Below are 26,217 nucleotides of genomic sequence, written 5' to 3' on the forward strand. Positions count from 1 at the left end.
GTGCTGAAATGATCCATGGACACGAACAACGCAATGTAACCACAGAAGCATCAGCTAAACCAAAATTACGTGGCAGGAGCGATGGAATTCCAGATCCGTAACTGTGGGTGCCGACTAAAGCAATTTGCTTACCCTTTCAGTTCGCAGGACTAGACCAGGACTTTTGAATGGCATTTGGCCTGCTTAGTGGCTCATACAAGCCAAATCATCGTGGAAACAGTTGCTACTTTATCCTTTCTGCTGCAAAGAACCACAAAGGGGTTTTGTTAATTTGATTCTTTCTTGGTTTGCTGTTCTCCGTACTTTATGTAAGTACTATGCACAGTATGTTGGAAATTTATGGTTTTATTGTTTTAAGAACTTTCCCCCACCCTCCTCCCCAGTTTCCCATCATTGCCTACTATCTTTTCTGCATCTTTATATCTTTATCTAATTTACTCATCTCCCTTGTTTCAAAATTTACCCTAATTATATCACTGTCTAGGTTTGTCATTGAGAAAAGCAAGGACAAACCTAGGCAGCATCTTAAAAAGCAGAGACATCACCTTGCCAACAAAGGTCCGTATAGTTAAAGCTATGGTTTTCCCAGTAGTGATGTATGGAAGTGAGAGCTGGACCATAAAGAAGGCTGATTGCCGAAGAATTGATGCTTTTGAATTATGGTGCTGGAGGAGACTCTTGAGAGTCCCATGGACTGCAAGAAGATCAAACCTATCCATTCTGAAGGAAATCAGCCCCGAGTGCTCACTGGAAGGACAGATCCTGAAGCTAAGGCTCCAATACTTTGGCCACCTCATGAAAAGAGAAGACTCCCTGGAAAAGACCCTGATGTTGGGAAAGATGGGGGGCACAAGGAGAAGGGGGACAGAGGATGAGATGGCTGGACAGTGTTCTCGAAGCCACCAACATGAGTCTGACCAAACTGCGGGAGGCAGTGGAAGACAGAAGTGCCTGGTGTGCTCTGGTCCATGGGGTCACGAAGAGTCGGACACGACTAAACGACTAAACAACAACAACAACAACAACAACAACAACAACAACAACAACAACATATCACTGTTGCTATTCTAAGCCTCCTAATGTTTTTAAGTGTTTGCAGTGCTCCTTCAGGTATTCCACCAAATTAATCCATTCTTTTTAAAATCTTTTGTCTTCTTGGTGTCTGATCTTCCCTTTCATTTTCTCCATTTCAGCATAGTCCATCAGTTTCTTCTTTCATTGGGGTTCTTTCTTCCTTCCATCCCTGGCCATATAACATTCTTGCTGCTTTTGTCGCATACATGAATAGGGCCTTTTTCTCTTTTGAGATTTCTTCTCCTATTATAACTAATTAAAAAGCCTCTCTCTCTTTTTAAACTAAAAGCCATTTAAAACATTTTCCTTAATTCATTATATATCATTTCCCAATATGCTTTTGCTAATTTATAGGTCCACCACATATGGAGAAATGTACCCTCATTATATTTGCATTTCCAACACATATTTGACTTTTTTGGGGTACATTTTTGCAAGTTTTACCGGCGTTAAATACCATCTATACATCATTTTCATGTGCTTTTCCTTTAACACACAGCATGCTGTAAACCTTAGATCAGGCATCCCCAAACTTCGGCCCTCCAGATGTTTTGGACTACAATTCCCATCATCCCTGACCACTGGTCCTGTTAGCTAGGGATCATGGGAGTTGTAGGCCAAAACATCTGGAGGGCCGCAGTTTGTGGATGCCTGCCTTAGATCAACCTTCCATAGCTTTCCCCATGTCTCAGATTTTTCTTCAAGGTTCACTCCTGAAGCCTTTTTCATGAATTGGTATAGCTGCCAGGTTTGTTGTTTGGTTTGTTCTGCAATGCACTCCTTGTTTGCCTGACTCCTACTTCATCCATAACCATGTCTCGTGACTGTGGTCCATTTCACACTTGCCTCCTGTCCAGGGGCTAACTCTTGTTGGGCAACTTGTTGAAGGCCCCTCCTCTCCCTTCTTAAGGTTTATTACCAGATTTGAGTCATATACTTTATTACCAGATTTGAGTCACACCCCCCCCCTATTAAAACAAAAAAAAACAGGGGCCTGTTTCAGAATACTGTCCTCCAGCAAATGTTGGTGACTGATGACAGCTATTAAATAATTTGGATTGAAGTGATAGTGATCTGAGTAAACGGCTGCCTTCTGATTTTTTTAATGAATTGTTGTGTTAATTTTCTCCTCTCTCCCCCCACCCCCCAACTTTGCCAGCCATGCTTGCATTGGTTTCCAGGAATTTGGTGGAACCAGGCAAAACAGGATGATGATGAGTGCCTCTTTCCAACCAATGAACGTAGAATGGCTGCATTTTTGCCGAGTTCCGTTGATGGTTGTTTGCAGATTCATTGTTTGCTTTCTGTGTGCAGAGATATGTGCGTGTATATGTGTGTGTGTGAGTTTATTTTAGAGTTCTGCCCACTTCCTGGCATTTGTCTGTTTATCTTTCTTTAGTTCGGGAAGAGCAAGGACAACAGAAAATTTGGACAAGGGAGGAACTAGGAATTTTTCTACAGCACTCATGCGATGACTGAGTTTCTAATGTGAATATATACAAGTCTGTTTATAGTAATGGTTTGGAATAAGTTGAGTTAGCAAAGTATTTTTTTTTTAAAAAATCAAGTATTAAACTAAACCAATATATCAATACTCATTAAAGTAAACCAATATTTCTTCTGCTAAACATAAAATAAAACCATGATTTTATGCAACTGATGTGCTACAATGAGATATGAAGTCCCAGAAGGCCTGATGAGATGGTCTGATGTCAGTTCCCCTTACTGGAGAGCAGGAAAATCAAAGCTGGAGCTCAAAGGAGGAGATGGATAGTGGGGAAATCCAATTCAGTTTGCATTTAAAACGTGAGTCTATTCAATTCGCACTTCAGTAATAGCCACTGGTACTGGAATTATAAAAGTGGAAGAATTTTTTTTTTTCTGTATGCCATGCGTAATTTTATACACTTCTGTCATGTTGCCTCTTAATTGGCTTTTCTCTAAACTAAAAAAAAAAGGCCCAAATGCTGCAATCTTTCCTCATAGTGGAGTTCCTCCAACTTGGGCTGCTCTCCGGAAACAGGATCCACAGTGGTGCTGGAGGTCTTTGTGAAATCCTAGTCCACTTCCTTGGATGAGGCCCACCCCTGGGCTCCATCTGCCTGATACATTTAAAGCAGTATCAGGCACACCAAAATCCTTGGGGTGGAGGTGCCTTCTCTCCCCTCAAAATCTGCTGGCCCTCTCCATCTTGAGGGGGCGGAAGTGGCTGAGCATGGAGCAGTTCGGTGGCTGGCTCCTCCTGAGCGTGAGAGGGGAAGCCATGCCACACTGGGCTCCATCACACGTGTGACATCACACACGTGTCATGTGCATGACATTGCACGTGTGTGGTGTGTGACAGGCACATGATGTCACACATGTGCAACATGCAGCACACACCAGACGTCACACTCATGTGGCATGCACTGCCCGCCTCCCACCCTGGGTGCAAGACGGAGCCTCATACCACTTTAAACAGTCATTGCCATAGCTGCTAAGTCTCCCGTATTCCCTGGGAAACCCCCATTTTTCCAGCTGTTCCCAGCTGAAAAAAATGGATTTTTTTTGTTTTTCCCCAGTTTATTCTGGCGCGACGGCCATTTTGGAACTGGGCAAAGCAGCATCAAAAGTCGCTTCTGAGCATGCTCCGCCCAGTTCCAAAATGGCGACAGCGCTACTTCCGGTCTGCTACTTCCCGTCCAATCCCTTATTTCTCAGACAGGAACTTGGCAGGTATGGTCATTGCTTCCCCCAAAAATCCTGGGAACTGTCGTTTGTAAAGGGTGCTGAGTTGCTAGGAGACCCCCCCCCTAGCCCTCTCACAGAGCTACAATTCCCAGAATCCCCTGGGAAGACAGATTGATGGTTAAACCACACTGAGGTTCCAACTCCTACTGGCCCCAGCCAACATGACCCGGAACACCTGAAAGACTATTGGCTTCTCATCCAGTGAGAAAGAAACCCACCACTACCCAAACATCCTGTTTTACTGGAAGGTGAAACCATTTTTTATCCTGCACAGCCCTTCGAACAGAGGACCGTCTGGGGTAACTGACTCTTCCAGAAACATGATGGGGTGAGGGGAGCTCCTAAATCAGGCATCCCCAAACTTCGGCCCTCCAGATGTTTGGGACTACAATTCCCATCACCTCTGACCACTGGTCCTGTTAGCTAGGGATCATGGGAGTTGTAGGCCAAAACATCTGGAGGGCCGAAGTTTGGGGATGCCTGTCCTAAATTTTCTGCAATAGAAGCGTGCAGTATGCTCATTCTTCCCATTTTAATCCATATGTAGTGCACCTCAGCTATGAGAAGTTTGGGAATTACTAAGATGGCCCTTGCTTATTGTAACACATTGGCTACAAAAGCTTTTCTTGGAAATTATAGTGTTGCTGAATGAATGACTGAATCATGTTGGCTCCCGATACAAAACATTCTGAAAACTTAAATTACCATCAACAGCAAGAAAGGAAATAAGGAACATACTTGCGGCTCTCAATACCCAAAAGGCATTTCAACAGCTGCCAGAAAGTATCAGCCTTGTTTAATACAAGACCATCTTCCTGTTAAATAAAACAGAGATGTTAATGTGGAATAATGGAGCAATTATGTAGAATCTGATCGCAAGAGGCGAGCTGAATGGGAATGACAACTAACCTCCCCATTTGTAAATGGAGAACCAGTCTACTGGAACTGCTGCTTGTTAGCCAAACACAATTACAGAGTTGTATTCACAATGCCAGAGTGCAGGGACACTGCGGATCTCATTTACAGATAGATCTGACAAGAACTGAGCAGGGAAATGATGTCACTGTAGCTCATCTTCAAATCCGGAATACACTGATCACAGGTGAAATGCTTTGGCTTAGCAGAAAAATGAACCTCAGAGCCCCATTCCACAGGTTTCAAAATTGGTAGATCTGTAGGGTCCTTCTATTGTACAGTTTGCAAATGTGTGTTGCGCACCATAAAGGTAAAGGGACCCCTGACCATTAGGTCCAGTCGTGACCGACTCTGGGGTTGCACGCTCATCTCGCATTATTGGCCGAGGGAGCCGGCGTACAGCTTCCAGGTCATGTGGCCAGCATGGCAAAGCCACTTCTGGCGAACCAGAGCAGCACACAGAAACACCGTTTACCTTCCCGCTGTAGCGGTTCCTATTTATCTACTTGCATTTTGACGTGCTTTCGAACTGCTAGGTTGGCATGAGCTGGGACCGAAAAACGGGAGCTCACCCCATCGCAGGGATTCGAACCGCTGACCTTCTGATCAGCAAGCCCTAGGCTCAGTGGTTTAACCCACAGCGCCACCTGGGTCCCAGGTTGCGCACCATAGTCTATATAATAATTGCAAATGTGAGTTTTTAATGACTGCTTCATAATTTGCACATGGTTTTTTTAAAAAAACAAAACAAAAACAAACAGCTAAGCCTTAAAAATTTATAATGACATTTTTTCAGGAAATTAATACTCATAATCCCTACTTAAATTTATAACTATATGCTGGATAAGACATAAGCAGAATAATCCTGTATTCATATCACGGCAGGAGTAGAGGTAGCTCTACTTGGCCCTGGCACATCTGTACCAACTAAGAGGAGCATTACATACTGGACCAATAACCTGAGTCAACAAACTCTTTTGCCCCTCCTCTCTTCCCTGCAACCCATGTGACACCCTTTATGTTGCTTGATAGGTCAAGCCGGCCAAGTACAATCCTAGCAGGACTCGATGCCCTCTCCAGTCATCAGGGGTGACCTTGGTAATATGTGTGTGTGTGAGACCAACATTTGACGCCCTCCCCACAGGCGCTGGCTTAAGCCAGACTCTGGGAAGGCGCATGATTAATATTAAAATGTATCGGGGGGATTACTGGTTTGTTTTCCTTCTGTTTTTATTTTACTACGTGTTTTGATTTTGTATTTTTGTGTTGTGAACCATACTGCGATCTTCAGATGAAGGGTGATATACAAATTTAATAAAGAATAATAAGGACAATCCCAATCTTCCATTCCCCAGCAACACAGAAACAGTAGATGATTGATCGGCATCCAAGAGAGAGTGGGTCTTGAACAGGAAAGATACAGCAAAGATACGTTTTATTTGTGTGTGTGCGCACACACACGTGTGCTTTACTGTAACATATTATAGATAACCAGTGCTTTTTTCTTAAAAAATGTTTAGGGGTACTCTCATTTTCCTACTCATTGAAATACTGCTCCTCAATGAGGCCAAAACTTAGATTCACCAAATGTTTAGGGGTATGCGTCCCCCCAGAAGAAAAAGCACTGTGCTTGTTTAAATGTCCACCGCCTTACGAGTAAATTTGCAAAAGGCAAGGAATTCATTTATAAAATAAAAACAAAGTAAACTCGAATCTAATATAAAAAGGGTCTCGTATGGGGTTGACCATCAGTCACTCCAGTAAAGTTCTTGAGAGTGGCTTGACAGACAGCAGAATAGCAGGTGCAGGGTTGTTTATGACACACGCTCCATGCTACAGACACCTCCACCTGTTGCACAACTGTCTGTCATGGAACTTGCACCTGGAGCAAGCAGCTTAACAGCCCCGCCCCCAGAGGAGCAGCTGCTTTTAGCAGCATCACTGTTACTGTTTATGGGGCAAGACCTACTCATGGTTTGCATGTAACAGGATGTAGGGTGGATGCCGTCCTAGTGGGAAAGCAACCCGTGGAGAGCAAAGGGAGCCATTGGCCTGGTTCACACCTAACACGAAGCCATAGTTAATGTTAATGATAGTTAATATACTTAATAGTTAAGTACATTAAGTATATTAAGTAATATACTTAATAGTTGTCTTTGTCCATGGAGTTTTCTTGGCAGGGATACTGGAGTGGCTTGCCAGTTCCTTCTCCAGGTGGATCACGTTTAGTCAAAACTCTCCACTATGACCTGTCCATCTTGGGTGGCCCTGCATGGCATAGCTCATAGCTTCTCTGAGTTATTCAAGCCCCTTCGCCACGACAAGGCATTGATCCATGAAGGGGCATATATATTGTCTCCCTGCTTATTTAACTTATATGCAGAATTCATCATGCGAAAGGCTGGACTAGATGAATCCCAAGCCGGAATTAAGATTGCCGGAAGAAATATCAACAACCTCAGATATGCAGATGACACAACCTTGATGGCAGAAAGCGAGGAGGAATTAAAGAACCTTTTAATGAGGGTGAAAGAGGAGAGCGCAAAATATGGTCTGAAGCTCAACATCAAAAAAACCAAGATCATGGCCACTGGTCCCATCACCTCCTGGCAAATAGAAGGGGAAGAAATGGAGGCAGTGAGAGATTTTACTTTCTTGGGCTCCTTGATCACTGCAGATGGTGACAGCAGTCACGAAATTAAAAGACGCCTGCTTCTTGGGAGAAAAGCAATGACAAACCTAGACAGCATCTTAAAAAGCAGAGACATCACCTTGCCGACAAAGGTCCGTATAGTTAAAGCTATGGTTTTCCCAGTAGTGATGTATGGAAGTGAGAGCTGGACCATAAAGAAGGCTGATCGCCGAAGAATTGATGCTTTTGAATTATGGTGCTGGAGGAGACTCTTGAGAGTCCCATGGACTGCAAGAAGATCAAACCTATCCATTCTTAAGGAAATCAGCCCTGAGTGCTCCCTGGAAGGACAGATCGTGAAGCTGAGGCTCCAATACTTTGGCCACCTCATGAGAAGAGAAGAATCCTTGGAAAAGACCCTGATGTTGGGAAAGATGGAGGGCACAAGGAGAAGGGGACGACAGAGGACGAGATGGTTGGACAGTGTTCTCGAAGCTACGAACATGAGTTTGACCAAACTGCGGGAGGCAGTGCAAGACAGGAGTGCCTGGCGTGCTATGGTCCATGGGGTCACGAAGAGTCGGACACGACTAAACGACCAAACAACAACAACATACTTAATAGTTAAGTATAGTTGAAGCTGTGGTGCCTGGCAGATGGCTACCTAAACCTTATGCCACAAAGCAGCCAAGCCTAGAATGCTGTTGGAATTTTTTTTGCTACTCTTCACTCATGGCTCCATCAGTGGTGGAGGAAGAGGAGTGCAGGGGGAGCACACCGCCCCTGGCAGTGCGATCCCGATGGGGTGTCATTACAGCTGTCCCCCTGCCCGCGCTGGGTGTCACGCCCCTGCAGGCGGCGTGCCACGCCCCCAGGACTGTGTGTCACGCCCCCAGGACACGCACCAGCCCCCCAGTGCCAGGGCACGAAGCTCCGCCACTGGGCTCCATAGCTTTTGGTCAGGGATGGCTCATCAATCATGATTAAGGAGGAGGTTTGGGTTTGCACATAATGCTAAGCTATGGTTAACGTTCAAGGAGGTTTCTACACCAAACCTTGGTTAATGAGAGAACTTTAACCATAGTTAATAAGCCATAGTCCAGTTGCCCATCTGGGTTCATCCATAAACCATGGTTTAATAAACCATAGTATAATAATAAAGCATTGGACCTTGCAATCATAATCCGAGGCCCCTTTTCCCCTTTTTCATGTGGTCCCTCCCCTCCACAAGAGGCCGCCGTGGGGGCGGGGACGGGTAGCAACACAGGCATTTTTCTGCTGTGGCTCCCCTCTCGTGGATTGCTCTCCTTAGAGAGCGTGCCATTTTTATAGATATTTAGGCACCAGGCAAAAAACATTCTTCTATAACCAGGGCTTTGACCTTAAACTATCTGGTTTTTTAGAAGTGGGTCAGATGTTTCTAATGTATTTTTTCCCCCACCTTGGATTTATGTATTTCTTTTTTCCCACCTTGGATTTAATGTATATCAATGTGGGTAGTCAATCTATTTGCTTGGTTGTAAATTGCTTGGGGTTGCCTGGACAAGAAAAAGCGATTGATAAATTCAAATAATAGTAAGTTTCTGAACCAGGCCAGAGAGAGTGATGAGTTGCATACAGCAGTCCCTGAGCATGGATGCAACATAGGCGTGTTAGTGTGTGAATGGTCCGGGTTAATGTAATCATCACTTTTTGTATTTTCTACACTTTGTCTCCTTGTGACCCGACTATTTACAATTCCCTTCTCCCCAGTTATATGTATATGCACCTCCAAGGTAGGGCAAAGTGGGAAGTAGGCCCATGAAAGCTTATGCCTTACTAAATTGGTTGTTCTTTAAGGTTCACAAGACTCTTTCGTAATTGTTATTGCAGCAGATTAACATGCCCATCCCGCTAGAAACCATACTGTAAAAGAAATAGGTTTTAATTTGGCGTTCATCTGATGAAGTGGTCTCTCGTCTACCCGGTACCCAACGTGGAGAACCCTTAAAAAAAAAAAGTTGGGACTACAACTCCCATAAATGCCCGAGCATTATGGCTATACCTACTGGCTGGGGGCTGATGGGAGCTGTAGTCCACAATATTGGATGGCACCACATTGGCTACGCCGCGGCTTATGAAGTCGCGAAGGTGCCACAAAACCCTCAAATGTTGTCCTTTTTTCTAAGATCTAGATTCTAGATCCTCTGCTTTCCCAGAACGGGAGCAGCGAGCTCATGCCCGAGAGCGCCGGCAGTAAAGGGGTCGCGGGCGGGGGAAAACCTGCGAAAATAAACGCAACGCAACAAAAATCGCCCACCTCTTAGAATAAAAGGAGCGGACGGTGTGGAGGCGGGGGAGCCCTTTGCAATTCTACGTCTTTTCTTTCTTTTTTTCCTTATCTTTTGCAAGGAGGAGCCTGGATCAGCACGGGAATCTCTTGCACTGGGGCCCAACCCTTTTCCAAAACGAGAAACGCCGCAGAGCTCAAGCGCAACATGCACTGGCGAGCCTACGCCTCCGTCTTGCGCAACTTCCCCCTCCCCAGCCATTCCAGGAAGCGAGCTATTGGAGGGTGCTCTGCACACGCTCAGAGGCTCTCTTGGCTTCTTTCCCCCGCCCCTTTGCCCTGGGTGGCCCAGAGCTCTTTGCTCCACCCCGGGCAGAGGAGCCTTTCGCCGCGGACTCCTCCCTGCGCGCCCTGCCCTCTACCCTCCTCGCTCGAAGGCCGGCCTTGCGTCCTCCTTCCTCGGCCTCGCCTCTTGGGGAGGCGGGGAGCGGCGAGGAGGCCGTCCCGGAAGGCTCGGGGGCCGGGCCGCTTGCGTCGCTTCCCGTGGGCTGGCGAAGGGAAGGGGAGAAGCGGAGGGAAGGGAAGGGGAGGCGCTGCCCATGCAGAGCAGGCAGCAAGAGCCGCCGCGGCGCTCCGGGGAGCAGCCGGAGCTGGAGCAGCCCAGGGCATCGGGAGGCGCCGTGGAGGAGCCGGAGGAGGAAGAGGCGGAGGAGCCCGGCCGGGCCCGGGCCCCCTACGCCATGGAGATCGAGAAGGAGTTCCGCCGGCTCGACCAGGCCGACAGCTGGGCCGCCATCTACCAGGTGAGCCGGGGCCGGGCGCGGAGAAGAAGCCAGGCGGGGAGCGCCGGCGCCCGGGAGCGCGACCGAGCCAGCTCGGGCTCCTCCGTCCTCCTCTGCCGCCGCCCCATTGTCCGCCCTTCCCCACCTCTCCACCCCAACTCCTTTTTTTGCTGCCCTAGAGACTCGCCCTTTGCCTCGGGCTCCTTGCCCCAGCTCCTTCCTCTCGCTCGTAATAAGAGTTTTGTGTTACTTTTTAAAGAAACGGCATTTCTCCTCAGCCTTAATTTTGGGTCGTGTGTGTGTGTGTGGTGAGCCCCCTCCCCTCCTCCTGCCCCACTTTCTGACCCCCTTTCCCTTGTTGCTTGGCTAGCATGGAAGACATAGAAGGGAGCGCATTGTGTGCGCTCTCCGGTTTTGGTCAGCTTCCCTTTTGAGGCATCTCCCTGTCATGTTCTGTCGAGCCCTTTAGAGATTATGCCGCTAAAATTGTGGGACTCGTTGATGTATTATTTTTATCTCATTTCTAACACATATGCTTGAGAGAGGCTCCGTTGTTTTTATCCTTGTTCTACCCCTCTAAGCAATGCTCTTTCTTTCCAAACCCCTCCAGCGTCTCTGCCCCCTTGTACAAGGTTCCTTGGGGGCTGGGGAGCTGACTCTTGGCATGCCCTTCCAGACATGTCTGTGCGCAATCTGCTTAGGGTAACTTTTTCTCCGTTCGTTATTCCCTAATTAACAGCTTTCTACAACAGGAATAGTCGAGCCCATCGTTCTGCCCTGCCAAGAAATAATTCTAGTAATCCCTTTTCCCCTTGTGAAGAAGTGTGTTACTCTACTTGTCTTCCAGTAGTCTAGGTTTAGAGTTAAATAACCTCTTTTACATCCTTCCCCGGCTAAGGACATTAAGAATTGTTTGCCTCTGAACATCTCAATCCCACAAGCATATTTTGCTTTATCGTCCTATATATTCTTGTACTAATAAGGGTAGCCTACCTGGAACCTGAATAACCTTAATATCTTCTTGTGTGTGGATATTTTGTGATACGTGCATATATATTACCTTGAAAATGATTTTTTTTAATCCCTTTTTTGTCAGTCTTTATAATACTGACTTTAATTTTGAAAATGTTCCCTAACGCTATTGCATAACAGTGGTCTGAAGCTTGGAGTCATGCTCATATATTTAACAAGTTTTTTGGAACAATTCTCTCCTCGAGTAAGTTGCATTAGGATGGAAGTAATAGGCAAGAATAGCCACTGAAATCAGTTGCCATTATTATAAAAAATGATTGTATATATTTTAATAACCGTGCACAAATACTTGTACAAATATTTTGCTGTCTCTGGGTTTTTGGTGAATCAACGGTGTTGTTGAGAGGAGGGCTTTCTCCCCAGTTCTTTAATGAGCATCTGTTTTGGCATGGCGTTTTGTAAGATGTGTTTTAATGGATATTGATGGGGTTTTAGTTCATACGCTGCCAGGCTAAATCAATATGCGAGATTGGGCTTTGCTACGACTCCCTTTGCAGGGGAGGTGAATGTATTTATACCTTGCCCCGGGGCTTTTGGAGAATGGAAAGGTTGCAAAATCAATTCCTTTCCTTCCGGTTATGTTATGAAGGATTGAGGGAAATATTTTGCATAACTTGGAAGGTGAGCAATGATGTTTGCACCACTGAACTAGAAATCAAGACTGCAGGCCTATGCAGAGTTAGGCCCATACATTTCAGCTGGTTTCAACACACCTAGCTGCAAGTAGGATTGGGGTGCACAATTGATTTAGGTTTGGGTAAGGGGTTGCTCTCTTTCCTGCATTGTAGGGGGTTGGACTAGATGACCCCTGGGGGGTCCCTTTCAATGCTACAATTCTGTGATTCTTGTGGCATTTATGTTCTTCAGTGTGTTATGAAAGTGAGAATAATTTATTTTGTTACCCCCACCCCCCGCCGCGCAAATGTCCTTGGAACAGACAATACCGTACTGTGAAGGCACAACACTCAGAAAGGACTTTGCAAAATGCATTAGACTAGTGTAGCTGTTACTCTTGCTTTAATCTAATTTTGTCCTTTCCTCGTAGCTTTGTTGTATAGTATCACTTGGATGGTAAATTATGTCAGCCAAAGTAAGGAAATTAGGTCAAGGTGGCTGCTCCTCTCTCTCTCTCTACTCTTAAACCATGTGCTTTGCATAAAATCACTCCTTAATGTGGTAGCAGCACTTCTCCGCTAAAAGCACAGTAGGCACATTTAAGAGATTACTGCAGAACTTACTGCTAATTCTTAGAAAAAATGTCTATACTTGTTCCAGGATCGCAGCTTCAAGTTCAGTTCAGGTTAGAAATAAACACTGCCGTCTTTTGGCCTTGGAGAAATGCGTCTAAATGTTTTCTCTAGTGCACTTGTCACTGAAGAACACTTAAAATTCTCACCTGTGCTGGGATCAGTAGAGCTGTCAGGTATTGAACAGACCATGGAGCTGAACTGCCTAACCTCACCCCACCCCACCCCACCCCCGCTTCAGCCTTACATAGAGTCATCCAGTTCCTGAATAAACCAGCAAACTTCACAGCAGTTTGAAATATTTAGGTTCACCAAGTCCTTCAGTTGACATGTGGGCGGGTTGCTCAGTTTTGACACAAAGGTACATGCTGCATGTGGGATCATTGCCACGTTCTTTTATCAAGCCAGCTTGCTTTTGCAGTAAATTGTTCTCAAAAAACTGCTTCGTTTTCAAAGACTTTCCTCAGTCGCCTGTTCCGCACCCGAAAAGCAACCTTTGCCGCAGCGGTCTTCCCTTGGCTATTTCTTATTTAGCCAAATCCATTCGCTTCATCTCTGTGGTGCTGGCCTTTGGGGGCTTCTAGGTGGGCTTCCAAGTGTGTAACACCCATAAAACAAACAGACCTGTGACCTGTGGTATAGTCCATGTGGCAGAAGGAAGTTAGGAATCGGTGGGGATGGCATCTTGCCCCACGTTAGCTGTGCTCCTTTCTCTCCACTTCTGGTTTAACAATAAGGTTTGCAGCTAACCCTGGGAAAAGATGCTTGTTGGAATAATAATGATGATAATAATTTATTATTTGTACCCCGCCCATCTGCCTGGGTTTCCCCAGCCACCCTGGGCGGCTTCCAGCAAAAACTTAAAATACATTAAAATGTCACACATTAAAAACTTCCCTGAACAGGGCTGCCTTCAGATGTCTTCTAAATGTCAGGTAGTTATTTATCTCTTTGACATACAATGGGAGGGTGTTCCACAGGGTGGGTGCCACTACCGAGAAGGCCCTCTGCCTGGTTCCCTGTATCATAACTCCATCTCTTCATATACACCTGACAGATGGGCTTAGAAAATGTAGAATGAGCCATGATATGGTGAATAATAATAATAATAATAATAAATCATTTATACCCCGCCCACCTGGCTGGGTTTCCCCAGCCACTCTGGGCGGCTTCCAACCGAATGTTAAAAACAATACAGCATCAAACATTAAAAACTTCCCTAAACAGGGCCGCCTTCAGATGTCTTTTAAAAGTAAAATAGTTACTTATTGCCTTGACATCTGCTGGGAGGGCGTTCCACAGGGTGGGTGCCACTACTGAGAAGGCCCTCTGTCTGGTTCCCTGTAACCTCACTTCTCGCAGTGAGGGAACCGCCAGAAGGCCCTTGGCGCTGGACCTCAGTGTCTGGGCAGAATGTTGGGGGGTAGAGACGCTCCTTCAGGTATACTGGGCCGAGGCCGTTTAGGGCTTTAAAGGTCAACAGCAACACTTTGAGTTGTGCTCGGAAACGTACTGGGAGCCAATGTAGGTCTTTCAGGACCGGTGTTATATAGTCTCGGCGGCCGCCCCCAGTCACCAGTCTAGCTGCCACATTCTGGATTAGTTGTAGTTTCCAGGTCACCAATAAGATACTGTTCAACCTAGAAGGCAGGAACGAAGCACTTGTGTCCCTCCACATGTTGCTAGATCAAGCCAATGGCCCGTTCATTCTAGCATCCCTATCTGAAGTCTGCAAGTGAGCATGAGCGCAGTAGCAGTCTTCCCACTTAAGGCTCCCAGCAGCTGGTATTCAGAGACATACTGCCTCCAGTGGTGGAGGCAGAGCATAGCCATCAACTCCCACCATACCTGACGTTTGGCCATTCTGGTTGGCAAAGGAACTAGAATCCAAAAGACATTTGGAGAGCCGCAGCTTCATCAGTTGCTTTTGGGTTTAGAATCCAGTTTGCTGCGGGCAGTCCAGTGTTAGAAACTGGGATAGGTAAGCTAGGAGCCAAATGGTTTCTGGGACCTGGGTTGTGGGTGTCAAAACAGAATATCTAGTCGCTGTTTTTGTTGGGGGGGGCGGCAACACTTTTTATTTATTATTTTGATCAGCATGAACTAATGCGCAATTTGCATAAGTGACGTAGTGTAATATCGCATTTTTAGCAGAAATTGTAAATACATTTTTAATTTGGTGTTTACAATAAAAATATTGGTACCATGCTTCAGTTTTCAAAACCCTCAACTCTTTATTGTGAAACATATCGTCTATCTTTAACATATACCGTATTGGCCTGAATATAAGCCTCACTTTTCCCCCAATTCCAACCGTGAAAAGTTAAAGCTCGAGTTATATTCGTGACCTTACAGTATGCAGTCGGGAGCACAGGGCAAACAGCGCCAGGAGCATGGCAAAGCGGCAACTGCCCTGCACGTAGTCCCCCGTCCTCACTTCGGGAGGCGCTCGCAAATGGAGATCTTTAGGCATAAAATGTGCCTGGCACCCTGCTCATTTCGAGCCCAGGCTGGCACTAAATAAATATGAATAATGTAGTACAGGCAACTCCCAATTTACCCAGGAGTTACCTTTCACGGCACTGCGCTTTTAAGTGAAATTGTATATATTTGAAACACCGTTGAAAATCCCTGCAAATGCCCCATCCACCCCCCCCCACTGCCCCGTTCCCCATATCAGATGCGCCTAAATTGGTCCCTGCCTGCAGTAAACTCATTTTCCAATATTTGTGTGGGGTTCAAGAGGTCTGGGGTTGTTACGTCTTTCCTTACCTTGGTCATAAGACTGGAATAAAACAATATGCCTTCAATATTATAGTTTTATAGGCAGTTTTATAGGCGCTTGCCTTTAGAGTGCTTTTAGAGGCCTTTGGTCAGGGCTCAGCCTGATTCCCCTTCCCTTTTTGTATAAGAACTAGTACGAAATAGGCCTCTCAGCATTCTCACAGGGCCATATAAGATCAGCTTACACAGTTGGGCCTGATGAGCATTTACTGTTCCCAACCCAAATCCTGCGGAAAGCCATCTAATTCAAATTTTAATTCTATCCTGATTTGTTTTTAAGAGGTGATTTAATTATTTTTTGATTTTATATCAATGTTTATATTTGATGTTAGCCGCCCTGAGCCCAGTCTCGGCCGGGGAGGACGGGATACAAATAAAAGTTTATTACAGTCATACCTCGGGTTGCGTCCACTGCGGGTTGCGTTCTTTCAGGATACGAACGCACAGAAGCATTTTGCGTGCTTCGCGCATGCGCAGAAGCATTCTGCGCACATGTGCAGAAGTGCTGTATCGCACTTCTGCGCATGCGTGGACGCGCAGCTTGGGTTGTGGACGTTTCAGGGTGTGAATGGCACCCCGGAATGGATCGGGTCTGCAACCCGAGGTACCACTGTATTACTTATTATCATTATACATGGACTTTTAATAAAAGAGTATGCTGTCTTTAGAACTTTGTAGTATGCATGCAGCTCCAGGCTATATGTTGAGTGTTACATTTCCCGATTATCCTTTTGCTCTCCTCCATTGGAAATAACTGTAATCACTGCAACTGGTTCCCGAGGTCTAGGAAGAATTAAAATAATTGTTAAACCTCCGCCTATGGTGAAGTTCTGCCTTGACTGGAGTTGTGCAGTGGAATGGTGGTCTATGTCCACCACATCTGTGGCTTTACATAAAAGTAAACGTGTGCTGAACACTCGCAAGTAAGTCCACAGACATTTCAAGCTTACTCAGATGTTTACTTCCCACACATACCTGTGTGAAAACAATTTCTTGCACCCAGATAAATTGCAGCACAATCTGTTCTTCTTCCAGAAGCTTTTCTGCCTGGTGGTTGTGCTGATTTGCCAAAAGTTACTAGCTGAGCAACTATTTTCATGCCAGCACTAAAGGCCAGCTGTAATAATCTATGGAAGTGTCTGTCTATATATACCGGTATATATATATATTGTATGTATAGCTTGGGTGGCACTGGAAGAGTCTGGGGTGTTTAGTAGGGGCTTCAACAGGAGGGAGAAACCAGGAAAAATCAGTAGTCGGCAGCTTCTGTGATTTATTGAATGTGCTTTATTGATTTTTCCTCCCTAATGAAATATTTCAGTTCAACTACTTTTGGCTAATGGGGAAAAAACCCTTTTGATGGATTTATGTTGCATGAAAAATTAACACAACATACTTGTTTAGTGGACTAATACCAATCGGAGCCTAATCGCTATTTAGGGCACTTGGGGGGGGATCCATTTTTTTTGTTTTTTTAATTAAAAAAATGGACATCACTGCCAGTTACCACCCCTGAATTTAAAGAGCTTGGTGGGTTTTTCTGGGAAGCCATTGCATAATAAAACTGAAAAGCCATGTACTTACCTGTCACACTTTTTGTTTGGGGGAAACTCAAAGCAACACTCTTAATGCTTAAGCAGAACGCATAGAAGGAGCTGGTCCTTAAAACACGTTGGGGATTATCAATCTCTGACATGTAACTCCAGCCTAGAGGTGAGCCTTCTGGCAGGAATGAGAATGTTTCATACAGTATCATATAATAATACCTATACTTTTATTAACTTGGCTGTTTTTATACCCCCCCCCCCCATGTGATTACTGGCATCACTTATAATTTCTGAGGTTTTATCTTCTCTCTGTTCCCATGGGGTGAACTACATTTGACCAATAGCAGTGATAATCCAAATGAAACAATGAAATGTGAGCATTTTGAGAAAGAACTGAAAGAAAAGAAAGAAAGAAAGAAAGAAAGCCAAAGGGGGGGGGGGAAGACATTTCTTTCTGAAAAAGAATAAAATATCAGTTTCCTGTTCATATATTACACAATCTGACATGAATGAATATGGCACAGGGTTCTCACTGAAAGTACTTTGGCATTTCTGCGCCAGATGGTCTGCCACAAATTCTTCAGGGCATAAGAGTTTGGGAAGGATGCCCAGGACAAAGGCAAAGAATCCAATCTGTTTTCCAGCCTGTACCAATGTCTCAGAAAATACTCAAAATAGCTCGCCACTTTTCTTGAAGCAACAGTGGTTTAGTTCTCAGAAGCAGCTGATGAGGCAGCAAACTTGCATCTTAGTTGTATCCCTTCATAGTGCAGGTGAGCATTTCGCCACCTTTGGGGAAAGGAAATTCTACGCATAAAGAGAATGATGTGTAGAGAGGATGATGCTAAAACCCACCCTCCTTGACATCCAGTTTTCTATGTTTGAGAATTCCTATGGAGGGGAATTCCATCATATGAAAAACAAACCCATCTCATTCTGCTGTGTGCACAGACCAGACCTGATATGGTCGAACGGATGTCAGGTGTACTTTGGACTTTAGGCCAGGGATTGATGAATTTGCCAAATCCCACATGTGGTGGGACGACTGTGTTTAGCAACCATGACCATTGGGCTCAGGTTATCCATCTCTGTTTCATATGTTGAAACGCACTTTAATTGAATTCTCTCTTACGTTTGGACTGAAGTATCTGTGATGTTAATTAGTTGAATGCTAGAAATGTGCATGTTTAAAGCAAAACGTAAATAGGAGCCTGTGCAGCACCATGAGTGCAGAGGATGGTGCTAAGGAGATGCCCTTGGGAGGAAAAGTGGGATTTAAATTTTTAAATAAATAAATAAGAGTTTAACCTTACCGTTTCCTGTGGCCCCAACAAAATGTGCCTCTAAATGGGGGTGGGGTGTTGTTGGGTTGTTGTTTTTATTGTGATTATGTATATTTTGATTTTATCTTGAGACCTCCGGATTTAGGACGGTGTATAAATTCAATCAGTCGTTGGCTCCTATTTACACCAGGGCGGAAGCCTGCATTGGCACCAAGGGAGGTTTCTCTCTCCTTATGCAGAGAGGAGCTTTGTGGGAAAAGGGTTTCAACTCTTCTCTCCCAGCCTCTGTGATCTGGATGTGTCTGAAGATGTGTAGCAAAACAACATGCAGGTTAATTGCATCCATGCAATTATTGCCACATCAGCTTTGGTCTTGAGTCTCCTCCTTAAGTGGCGCAGTCTAGACGCATATTTATCACCTGATGAGAAAACTAGACTAGATATGGGTGATGTTGACATGGAGAATGAGACCATTAATGGCTACTAGCCACAACTGAGGCTATTGTGCTGCCTTCACAGTGGGAGGCAGTAAGGTTCCTGAATACCAGCTGCTGAAAACTGCAAGGCGGGGAGGCACAATTCCTTTTTCTCTTACATCTTGGTTGTTGGTTTCCCCCAGGCCTCTGGTTGGCTACTGTGAGAACAGGTTACTGGACGAGGTGGACCATTGGCCCGATTCAGCAAGGTGTCTTTGCGTTCATATAAATGTGGCATAAGTAGCTCGCAAGCTGAAAGAAACAGCCAGCTGCAATGCTAAATCAATCTATAAGCCCGTTGAAAGCTCTGGGACTTGCATGCAAACAAGCATGCCTAGGCTTACACTGTGTGTCAAAGAAAGGACAGGGGTGGCCAGCTAGATGTTGTTGCACTACACCTGGCATCATCCCTGGCCATTGACAATGCCACCTGATCCTGGCGGGAGTTGTAGTCCAATAACATCCGGTGAGCAGCATGGTGGCCAGGCCCAACTTAGTGTCAATGGCAAGTGCCAGATTAAAGGAGACTTCTAAGCAGTGTACGAAACTCCCGTTGTTTTAGGCGCATTTTGCGACAGGGGGTTTCATTAGTGCGAGCAGTTTCTGAGCTCGGCTCAGTACTGCGTCTAAGATTTCAGATTAAAACCGCAGAGTGGAAGGAAAGGAGGACTCCTTTCTGCCTCTCCACTACTCTCTCCAGCTACTTCTTAAGAATATTAGGGGAGGACTAGACCATGTGAAAAATGAACATAAGATTTTAGCTGCAGTTAATTCACTTTCAGCACTGTATTCTTATTTAAAAAGTGTGCCTAGACATTCCGTTGTGCCTATAATCTAGGTTTAAGGTGCCATTCAGGTCCTAGCTTTAATATCTCCGTGTCTAACACTGCTTCTAAGTAGGTGGTAGTCTTTCAGACAAAGCTAATGGTGTGCCTTTCAGAACATGTCATTTAGTACATTGATATCTCTGGCGTATTTACTCTCAATGTGAAGGATATTGAGCAATAGCTGGCAGCCAAGGGAAGCAAGTTTTGGCAATTTCTTTATGAGCAAGAGGGTGGTATCTGAGGAGAATTTCCTGTTAAAGTAGCAATTAATATTACTGAAGTTCCTAAGAGTTGAAAATAGATGGATGCAAGGGAGCAGCTTGTGATCTACATTCAACCTACAATACTCTCTTGTAGAGTCTGGTCTCTTAAAATATTGAGCACCTGAGTAACATTTTTGTCCTCTGGGTTCCAAGGCCTCGTGCCTTCAAGGCAATGCTCAATTAAAACAGCATTTTCTTTGATTTAAAATGCCATGAGGTTTTCCGTTAAGTAATATTGCTCTCTGGTATAATCAAATCCTAAACAGTTTTGTAAAAAAAAAATCCCAAAACTCTGATAGTGAACTCTACTTCAACATCAGGGAGCATTACGTGACTTCTGTGGATATAGTTTGGGCAGACCGTCCCAATCTACATGAGTTATTCAGGCACAGAAAGTTCTGTAATGGTAGAAATTGGCCTTTTTGAAAATAAGGTTGTATTCAGCAGAAGATTAAAGGCCTACAAATTGTACTACTGTAATCTTCTTTCTCGTGGTCATAATTTTCTACTTGCCTAGAGCGCTGGGTACTGGGGTGGATATATTTTTCAACTGGAAGCCAGCATTTTACAGACCATGTTCTTTGGAAACTTGCGTCTCGAAATCTTTGTGAAAATCTAGTGAAGGAGGAGGAGGTGGTGGTGGTGGTGGTGGTTTGGGACCTATTAATTTTGAAAGCCAACCCTCTAATCTGTCTGCAACTTTTCCAGTGTGTTAATTTTAATGGGTTCTTACTTTTAAAATGAACTCATCATTTTCAAAGCTCGGGTGACTCATCCTCTCCGGACTAAAATGCCACATGCAAATTTGTTCCTAAATATTACAAAATGTGGAAAACTGAAATTAACCCAGTACCTCAGTCAGTTCTTTTGGGATGACAAAAGTTACTCTGTTTTTTAAGAAAATGAGTGACAGCTTAGAACAGACACTTCAGGGTAGGGGTCTCAACCTATGGCCCTGGTAGATGATGGACTACAAGTCCCACCATTAACCATGTTTGTTGCAAAGTACCAGATTGGGGAGAGGGTGTTTCACAGTATCGTTTATGCATGTGTATTGATTTTATCCGAGGCTCACTGTATTAGCACTGGATAAGCTGGAAGTTGCTGGCTTTTGTCACCTTGATTTAGTGCCTGGTTTGATACGCACAGAGACTTGTTTTGTTGTTGTCCCACCGAAGATACGGCAGGAAGAATGACCAGAGGCCTTCCTTTTACTATTCCTTGGACTGGACCGAGGCGAAGTTTTTGTTCTTACAGCCTATTAATTCTTTTCACTTACTGCTCAATTGGCAAAACTCATCTCATTCACGGAACTGTCACCCTTTTTTTGCGATCAGTCGGTTGATATCCTGTTTTCTTCAGTAGGCCTGAAAGTCAAGAGAAACTACCCTATAACGAAAACTGCTAGGTTGCTGTGCTCCTGAACCCAGGAATATCCCCAAGCTATGCATAACCAATACTTCTGTTAGCATATTGCCAGCGGAGGTAACTTCTTATAGAAGCAAAACTTCCATGTATCTGTGTACCATCTATGTAAACAGGTTACCCCTTCGTATGGCATTAATAGCTGCCTGTGGTTAGATTGTACGCTGTGAATGGAATGAGGTTCATTCACATGACTAAATGTTGTTGGTGATAATCTGTTGCTATCTTGCGCGGTATTAGGTTGCTTAGAGTTGTCACAAAGGGCTGTGATGGACACAACACCTAGGCTGAAATGTTTTGAGATTTCAAAACTAACTTTAGTTTTTAGGTGTTCCAAGTAAGATACAATTGGGACAATAATTTAAGTGCTGACCTGAAAGTGACTACTTTCAGAGCTGTACTGTATGTGTTTTCTCTGTTTGCCAGCAAGCACAGAATCACGTGAGGACAAAACTTGGCATCCTGAAATTATTTATTGGATGTCTGACTTGCAGAGTATATATGTGGACATAGAGGTAACCTGTGATTTGATGGTAGTTTTAAGGGGGTGCCCTTGTTAAAAAAAGTTAATGAAATTTGACTATCTGTAACAATCCATGCCTGAGATGCAAACTTTTGTTCTATGGCTGCACTAAAGAGAACTGAATCTTTGCAGTCAATATAGATAGAGGTGGTGTGTGATTTTATGGTTCTTTTGTTGGGGAAGGGTGAATTATACAATTTCCAAAGGAGCCATTTTATGAAATCTGATATGTAAGCACATCTTTTCCATTTTCCTTCCACTGGGCTCCCAGATAATAATAATAATAATAATAATAATAATAATAATAATAATAATAATAATAAAATAAATAATTACCCCGCCCATCTGGCTGGGTTTCCCCAGCCACTCTGGGCAGCTTCCAACCAAATATTAAAAACAATATAGCATCAAACACTAAAAACTTCCCTAAACAGGGCCACCTTCAGTTGTCTTTTAAAAGGAAAATAGTTGCTTATTGCCTTGACACCTGCTACCTCTTGCCCATTCAACTGCTTTACTTTCTGTTCAGCTGCTTAGGTACAATCTGAAAAGCATATAGAGATGAAAGAGGAAGTGAGATAGAGTATACCTCTTCCAACTTCCCCTTCAACTCTGTATGCTTTGCAGAGGGGATCATTGTAACTACCTTTGCCACCTCATGACAAAGAGGCAGTGATTGGGCCTTGGTAGATCCAGGCCAGGGGCTTTGTAGGCACCATGGGAGTTCCTCAGGAGTGCCACTGTGCCCATGGCACTGTAATCCCTGGCTCAGTTTAGAGCTACATGGATGGCCCTGGGCGAAGCTTTGTCCTCATGTCCTCCCTTGTCCCACTGGAGGAAGACTTCAACAAGCCAGTTTTATAAGCCATGGGTTGATCTTGGCTTGTACCGCGACTGTTGTTTTAAACCAGGACTCCTGTTTTCCACGTAATGTTAAGCCAAGGTTCTTTGAAACCGAATGCAAACTCCGCAGATGTCCTCTTCCTTCTGGCCAAGCAGGGAGGGCGAGTGCTTGGGACTAGTCCATGTGGCACTACACGGTGGTTTACTGTTGCATGTGAACCAGCCAATTAGCTTAAAAGGAGAACGGCATGAACATAGCACAAAAAGGGCAAGTACTCTGCTTAAAGCCTTCTTGAATAGCCAGCTTTGCTTCACACATCTAAAAGCAGGCAATTCTTGAAGGATCTTGCCTGCCAGGCATCTCCCCGTAGTGGGTTCTCCACTTTGCAGCCAACAACCAAAGAATCTAGAGCAAGGCTTTGTGTACTGAATGGAGCATGCAGGGGAAGGAACATAATGGCCCGAAAGAGTGCCAATCAGTTTAGAAATCTCCGGTTTTATTTATTTGTTTTCAAAAGTAAAAGATCTGAAGGCTTCCGAGATGGGTCTGCATGTATGTGGGTAATATCTTAAAACATCTCAGACAGCAGCAGTCTGTCTGAACAGGCTGCCCTTGTCTATGATCAGCAGCCAGGGTAACACTGTGCACAGAATACATTGGACTTGGAGCAGGAATAAGTCTGATCAAAACCCCTTGCACCTTTGACGCCCTTGGGGTCGTCGTCTTTTTTGGTGATCACTCGTAGCCAAGTAAGATTGTCTTCCATAAACATGGTTTTAACAGCGAGTCCGTAAGTGATTGTGGAGGCCAATTCTGGATCCACACGTCCTTCCACAGTGGGGACATTGGTTTCCAGGTGGAAGTTGATCACGGTGAGGGTTTGCCAAGCATGCCTTCCTCTTAGCACATTTCTCCGTTGCGTCCTGAGTTTGAGTGTCTTCAAAGCCCATGACACCTTTGGTAAAGTCTGTTCTCCAACTGAAGCGCTCGCAGGCCAGTGTTTCCCAGTTGTCAGTGCTTATACTACATTTTTTTTTGGATTTGCCTTGAGACAGTCTTTAAACCTCTTTTCTTGATCAGCATTACGCTTTCCATTTTTAAGTTCGGAATAGTGTAGTTGCTTTGGAAGACGATAATCAGGCATCCGCACAACATGACCAGTCCAACGAAGTTGATGTTGAAAACACTGGTGATCTTTCCTTCTTTCAATACACTGATATTTGTTTGCCTGTCTTCCCAAGTGATGCGTAAAAAATTTCTGAGACGCCGTTCATAAGTGTTCATAAGTGGTCCATGTTTCACAAGCATATGCTGTAGTAAGTTTGGTAGTGCAATAGCTTTGCAACAAAGCTACAAAGCACTTGGGGTAAGACTGGACCAGTCACACACTCTCGGACTAGGCCATATTGTTGTTCTGAGATCAAACGGGTTTATAAATTATAACACCTATTATAGAATACAGTATGATACCCCACAGGATCTGGTATTTTTTCTGTTGAATTTTATAGATGGCTCAGTTAAATGTGTAGCATAAAGAATTGGTTTCACGTGTGGTCATAACAGCAAGCGTTTTGCTGGCCCCAAAAAAGGGTGGGGGAGATTAAACCATTGCCATTTGTAAAACGGTGGATAGGAGAAAATGTGAAAATTTGCCAATTAGAATAAGAGAGGGAGAGAGATAGTGAGAGAGAGGAGAAGACAGGTTAAGTTTATAATAAAGTGGATCTTCTTTACCGAACGTGGTAAAAACCTGTTCCTTCTTGATTATTATTATTATTTTTAATACCGTATATTGATTTCAGATCTCAGGTATATGTTAGGTATTTTGCAACTCTTATAGTTGTGTTGCTGTTTTTGTTGTTATATGGTCAGTTTTGTACCCATCCTTACAGCAATTTAAAAATGCAGTATTAAGAACAGTTTAAAAGAAATTATAGTCCTAGGACTCTGCTTCTGCTCCTATTGTTTTAATATATGCATTAGAGGTGAATCATACTGATTTATAATGCTTACTTTATAGGAGAAATTATATATTAGGGAAGAAAATGCTGCAAGAGTATTCAACCTCCTGTTGACCGATTTATCTGTTTATTAATCTCTATTCTTTCCTCTCTCTTTTTTTTAAAAAATAAAACATTACACCAATGTATTTTTATTCTGTTAATTTTTTGCTTAATATATGTAGACTCTCTTAATGTGCATGGTCTGTACATCTTGGCATGATTCTTCTCTGGGCATATGTGGGGTGCCAACACAGAATTTTGATCCCCTCCTCTGCCCAGCACTCTGTATAAGCAGCCATGGCTATGTGAAGCCCTTCGGTTCTCTTGAGCTAGGCTTTGTCTCACCAGCCCTTCTGCTTCAAAACAGTTGTCCAGCATTTGTGGCCGTGATTAAAATACACGAGGATTTAGAGGTAGGATATACACAACAGGTGCACTCTAAAGCGCATAAAAATAAGGAAAACTGATCCCGGCTCCTACCCCTATTTAAAGATGCACAAAGCTACCGGTATATTGCTGTAAATGGTTTGAAAAGCTGGTAAAGGAGTATTGAGAGCTTGCAGGTAATAGTCTGGTTTGGTTTTCTATGCTTTTTCCTCTCTGCTCTGGTTCACCTTTCGCTGTGAACCGCAATCAAGCATGTTGTTCAGTCATGTCCGACTCTTCGTGACCCCATGGACCATAGCGCGCCAGACACTCCTGTCTTCCACTGCCTGCCACAGTTTGGTCAGATTCACGTTGGTAGCTTCGAGAACACTGTCCAACCATCTTGTGCTCTGTTGTCCCCTTCTCCTGTGCCCTCCATCTTTCCCAACATCAGGGTCTTTTCCAGGGAGTCTTCTCTTCTCATGAGGTGGTCAAAGTATTGGAGCCTCAGCTTCACGATCTGACCTTCCAGTGAGCACTCAGGGCTGATTTCCTTAAGAATGGATAGGTTTGATCTTCTTGCAGTCCATGGGACTCTCAAGAGTCTCCTCCAGCACCATAATTCAAAAGCATCAATTCTTCGGCGACCAGCCTTCTTTATGGTCCAGTTCTCACTTCCATACATCACTACTGGGGAAACCATAGCTTTAACTATACGGACCTTTGTCGGCAAGGTGATGTCTCTGCTTTTTAAGATGCTGTCTAGGTTTGTCATCGCTTTTCTCCCAAGAAAAGCATAGTTTTATTTTAAAGCATAGCTTTGTTTTAAAGCTATAGCTTTATTTTAAAGCATAGCTTTGTTTTAAAGGTGGATGTGCAGTGTTGCTAGTGCACAGGACTAAAATCTTGCTCCTCGCCTGCTGCAGCACCGCCGAGACCCAAGCCATCGTTTGCCTTGGCCATTTCATCTGAATATGATGTAATGCATTGCAGGGGATTGAACTAGATCAGGCTTCCTCAACCTCGGCCCTCCAGATGTTTTGAGACTACAATTCCCATCATCCCTGACCACTGGTCCTGCTAGCTAGGGATCATACGAGTTGCAGACCAAAAACACCTGGAGGGCCGAGGTTGAGGAAGCCTGAACTAGATGACCCTCCAGGTCCCTTCCAACTCTATAATTCTTAGAGGTCAT

The 26,217-nt window shown here is 44.4% G+C and overlaps 1 protein-coding gene and 2 long non-coding RNA genes across 4 annotated transcripts in view; 2 read left to right on the forward strand and 1 right to left on the reverse strand.

Moving 5' to 3' along the window:
* Positions 1 to 2,554: 2,554 nt before the first annotated feature.
* On the reverse strand, positions 2,555 to 10,152 carry LOC148685148 (uncharacterized). Its single transcript, XR_015951161.1, has 3 exons — positions 9,651 to 10,152; positions 4,543 to 4,619; positions 2,555 to 2,921 (listed from the first exon to the last, which is right to left on the reverse strand). It is a non-coding gene; the product is annotated as an uncharacterized LOC148685148 (long non-coding RNA).
* A 9-nt stretch (positions 10,153 to 10,161) lies between these two features.
* PTPN1 (protein tyrosine phosphatase non-receptor type 1) overlaps positions 10,162 to 26,217 on the forward strand; it is an 83,123-nt gene continuing 67,067 nt past the window's right edge. For both annotated transcript variants that reach the window (XM_035122813.3, XM_035122815.3), the window contains exon 1: positions 10,162 to 10,423. In XM_035122813.3, coding sequence (XP_034978704.2) covers positions 10,220 to 10,423 — 204 coding nt within the window. In that variant the 5' untranslated portion in view covers positions 10,162 to 10,219. The remainder of the gene's footprint in view (positions 10,424 to 26,217) is intronic.
* The window catches only part of LOC148685149 (uncharacterized), a 30,103-nt gene continuing 14,330 nt past the window's right edge, over positions 10,445 to 26,217 (forward strand). The window contains exon 1 of the long non-coding RNA XR_015951162.1: positions 10,445 to 26,212. This is a non-coding gene — a long non-coding RNA (uncharacterized LOC148685149). The remainder of the gene's footprint in view (positions 26,213 to 26,217) is intronic.

The sequence above is a fragment of the Zootoca vivipara genome, chromosome 7, assembly GCF_965207765.1.
Source record: "Zootoca vivipara chromosome 7, rZooViv2.hap1.1, whole genome shotgun sequence".
In the NCBI taxonomy this organism is placed as follows: domain Eukaryota; kingdom Metazoa; phylum Chordata; class Lepidosauria; order Squamata; family Lacertidae; genus Zootoca; species Zootoca vivipara.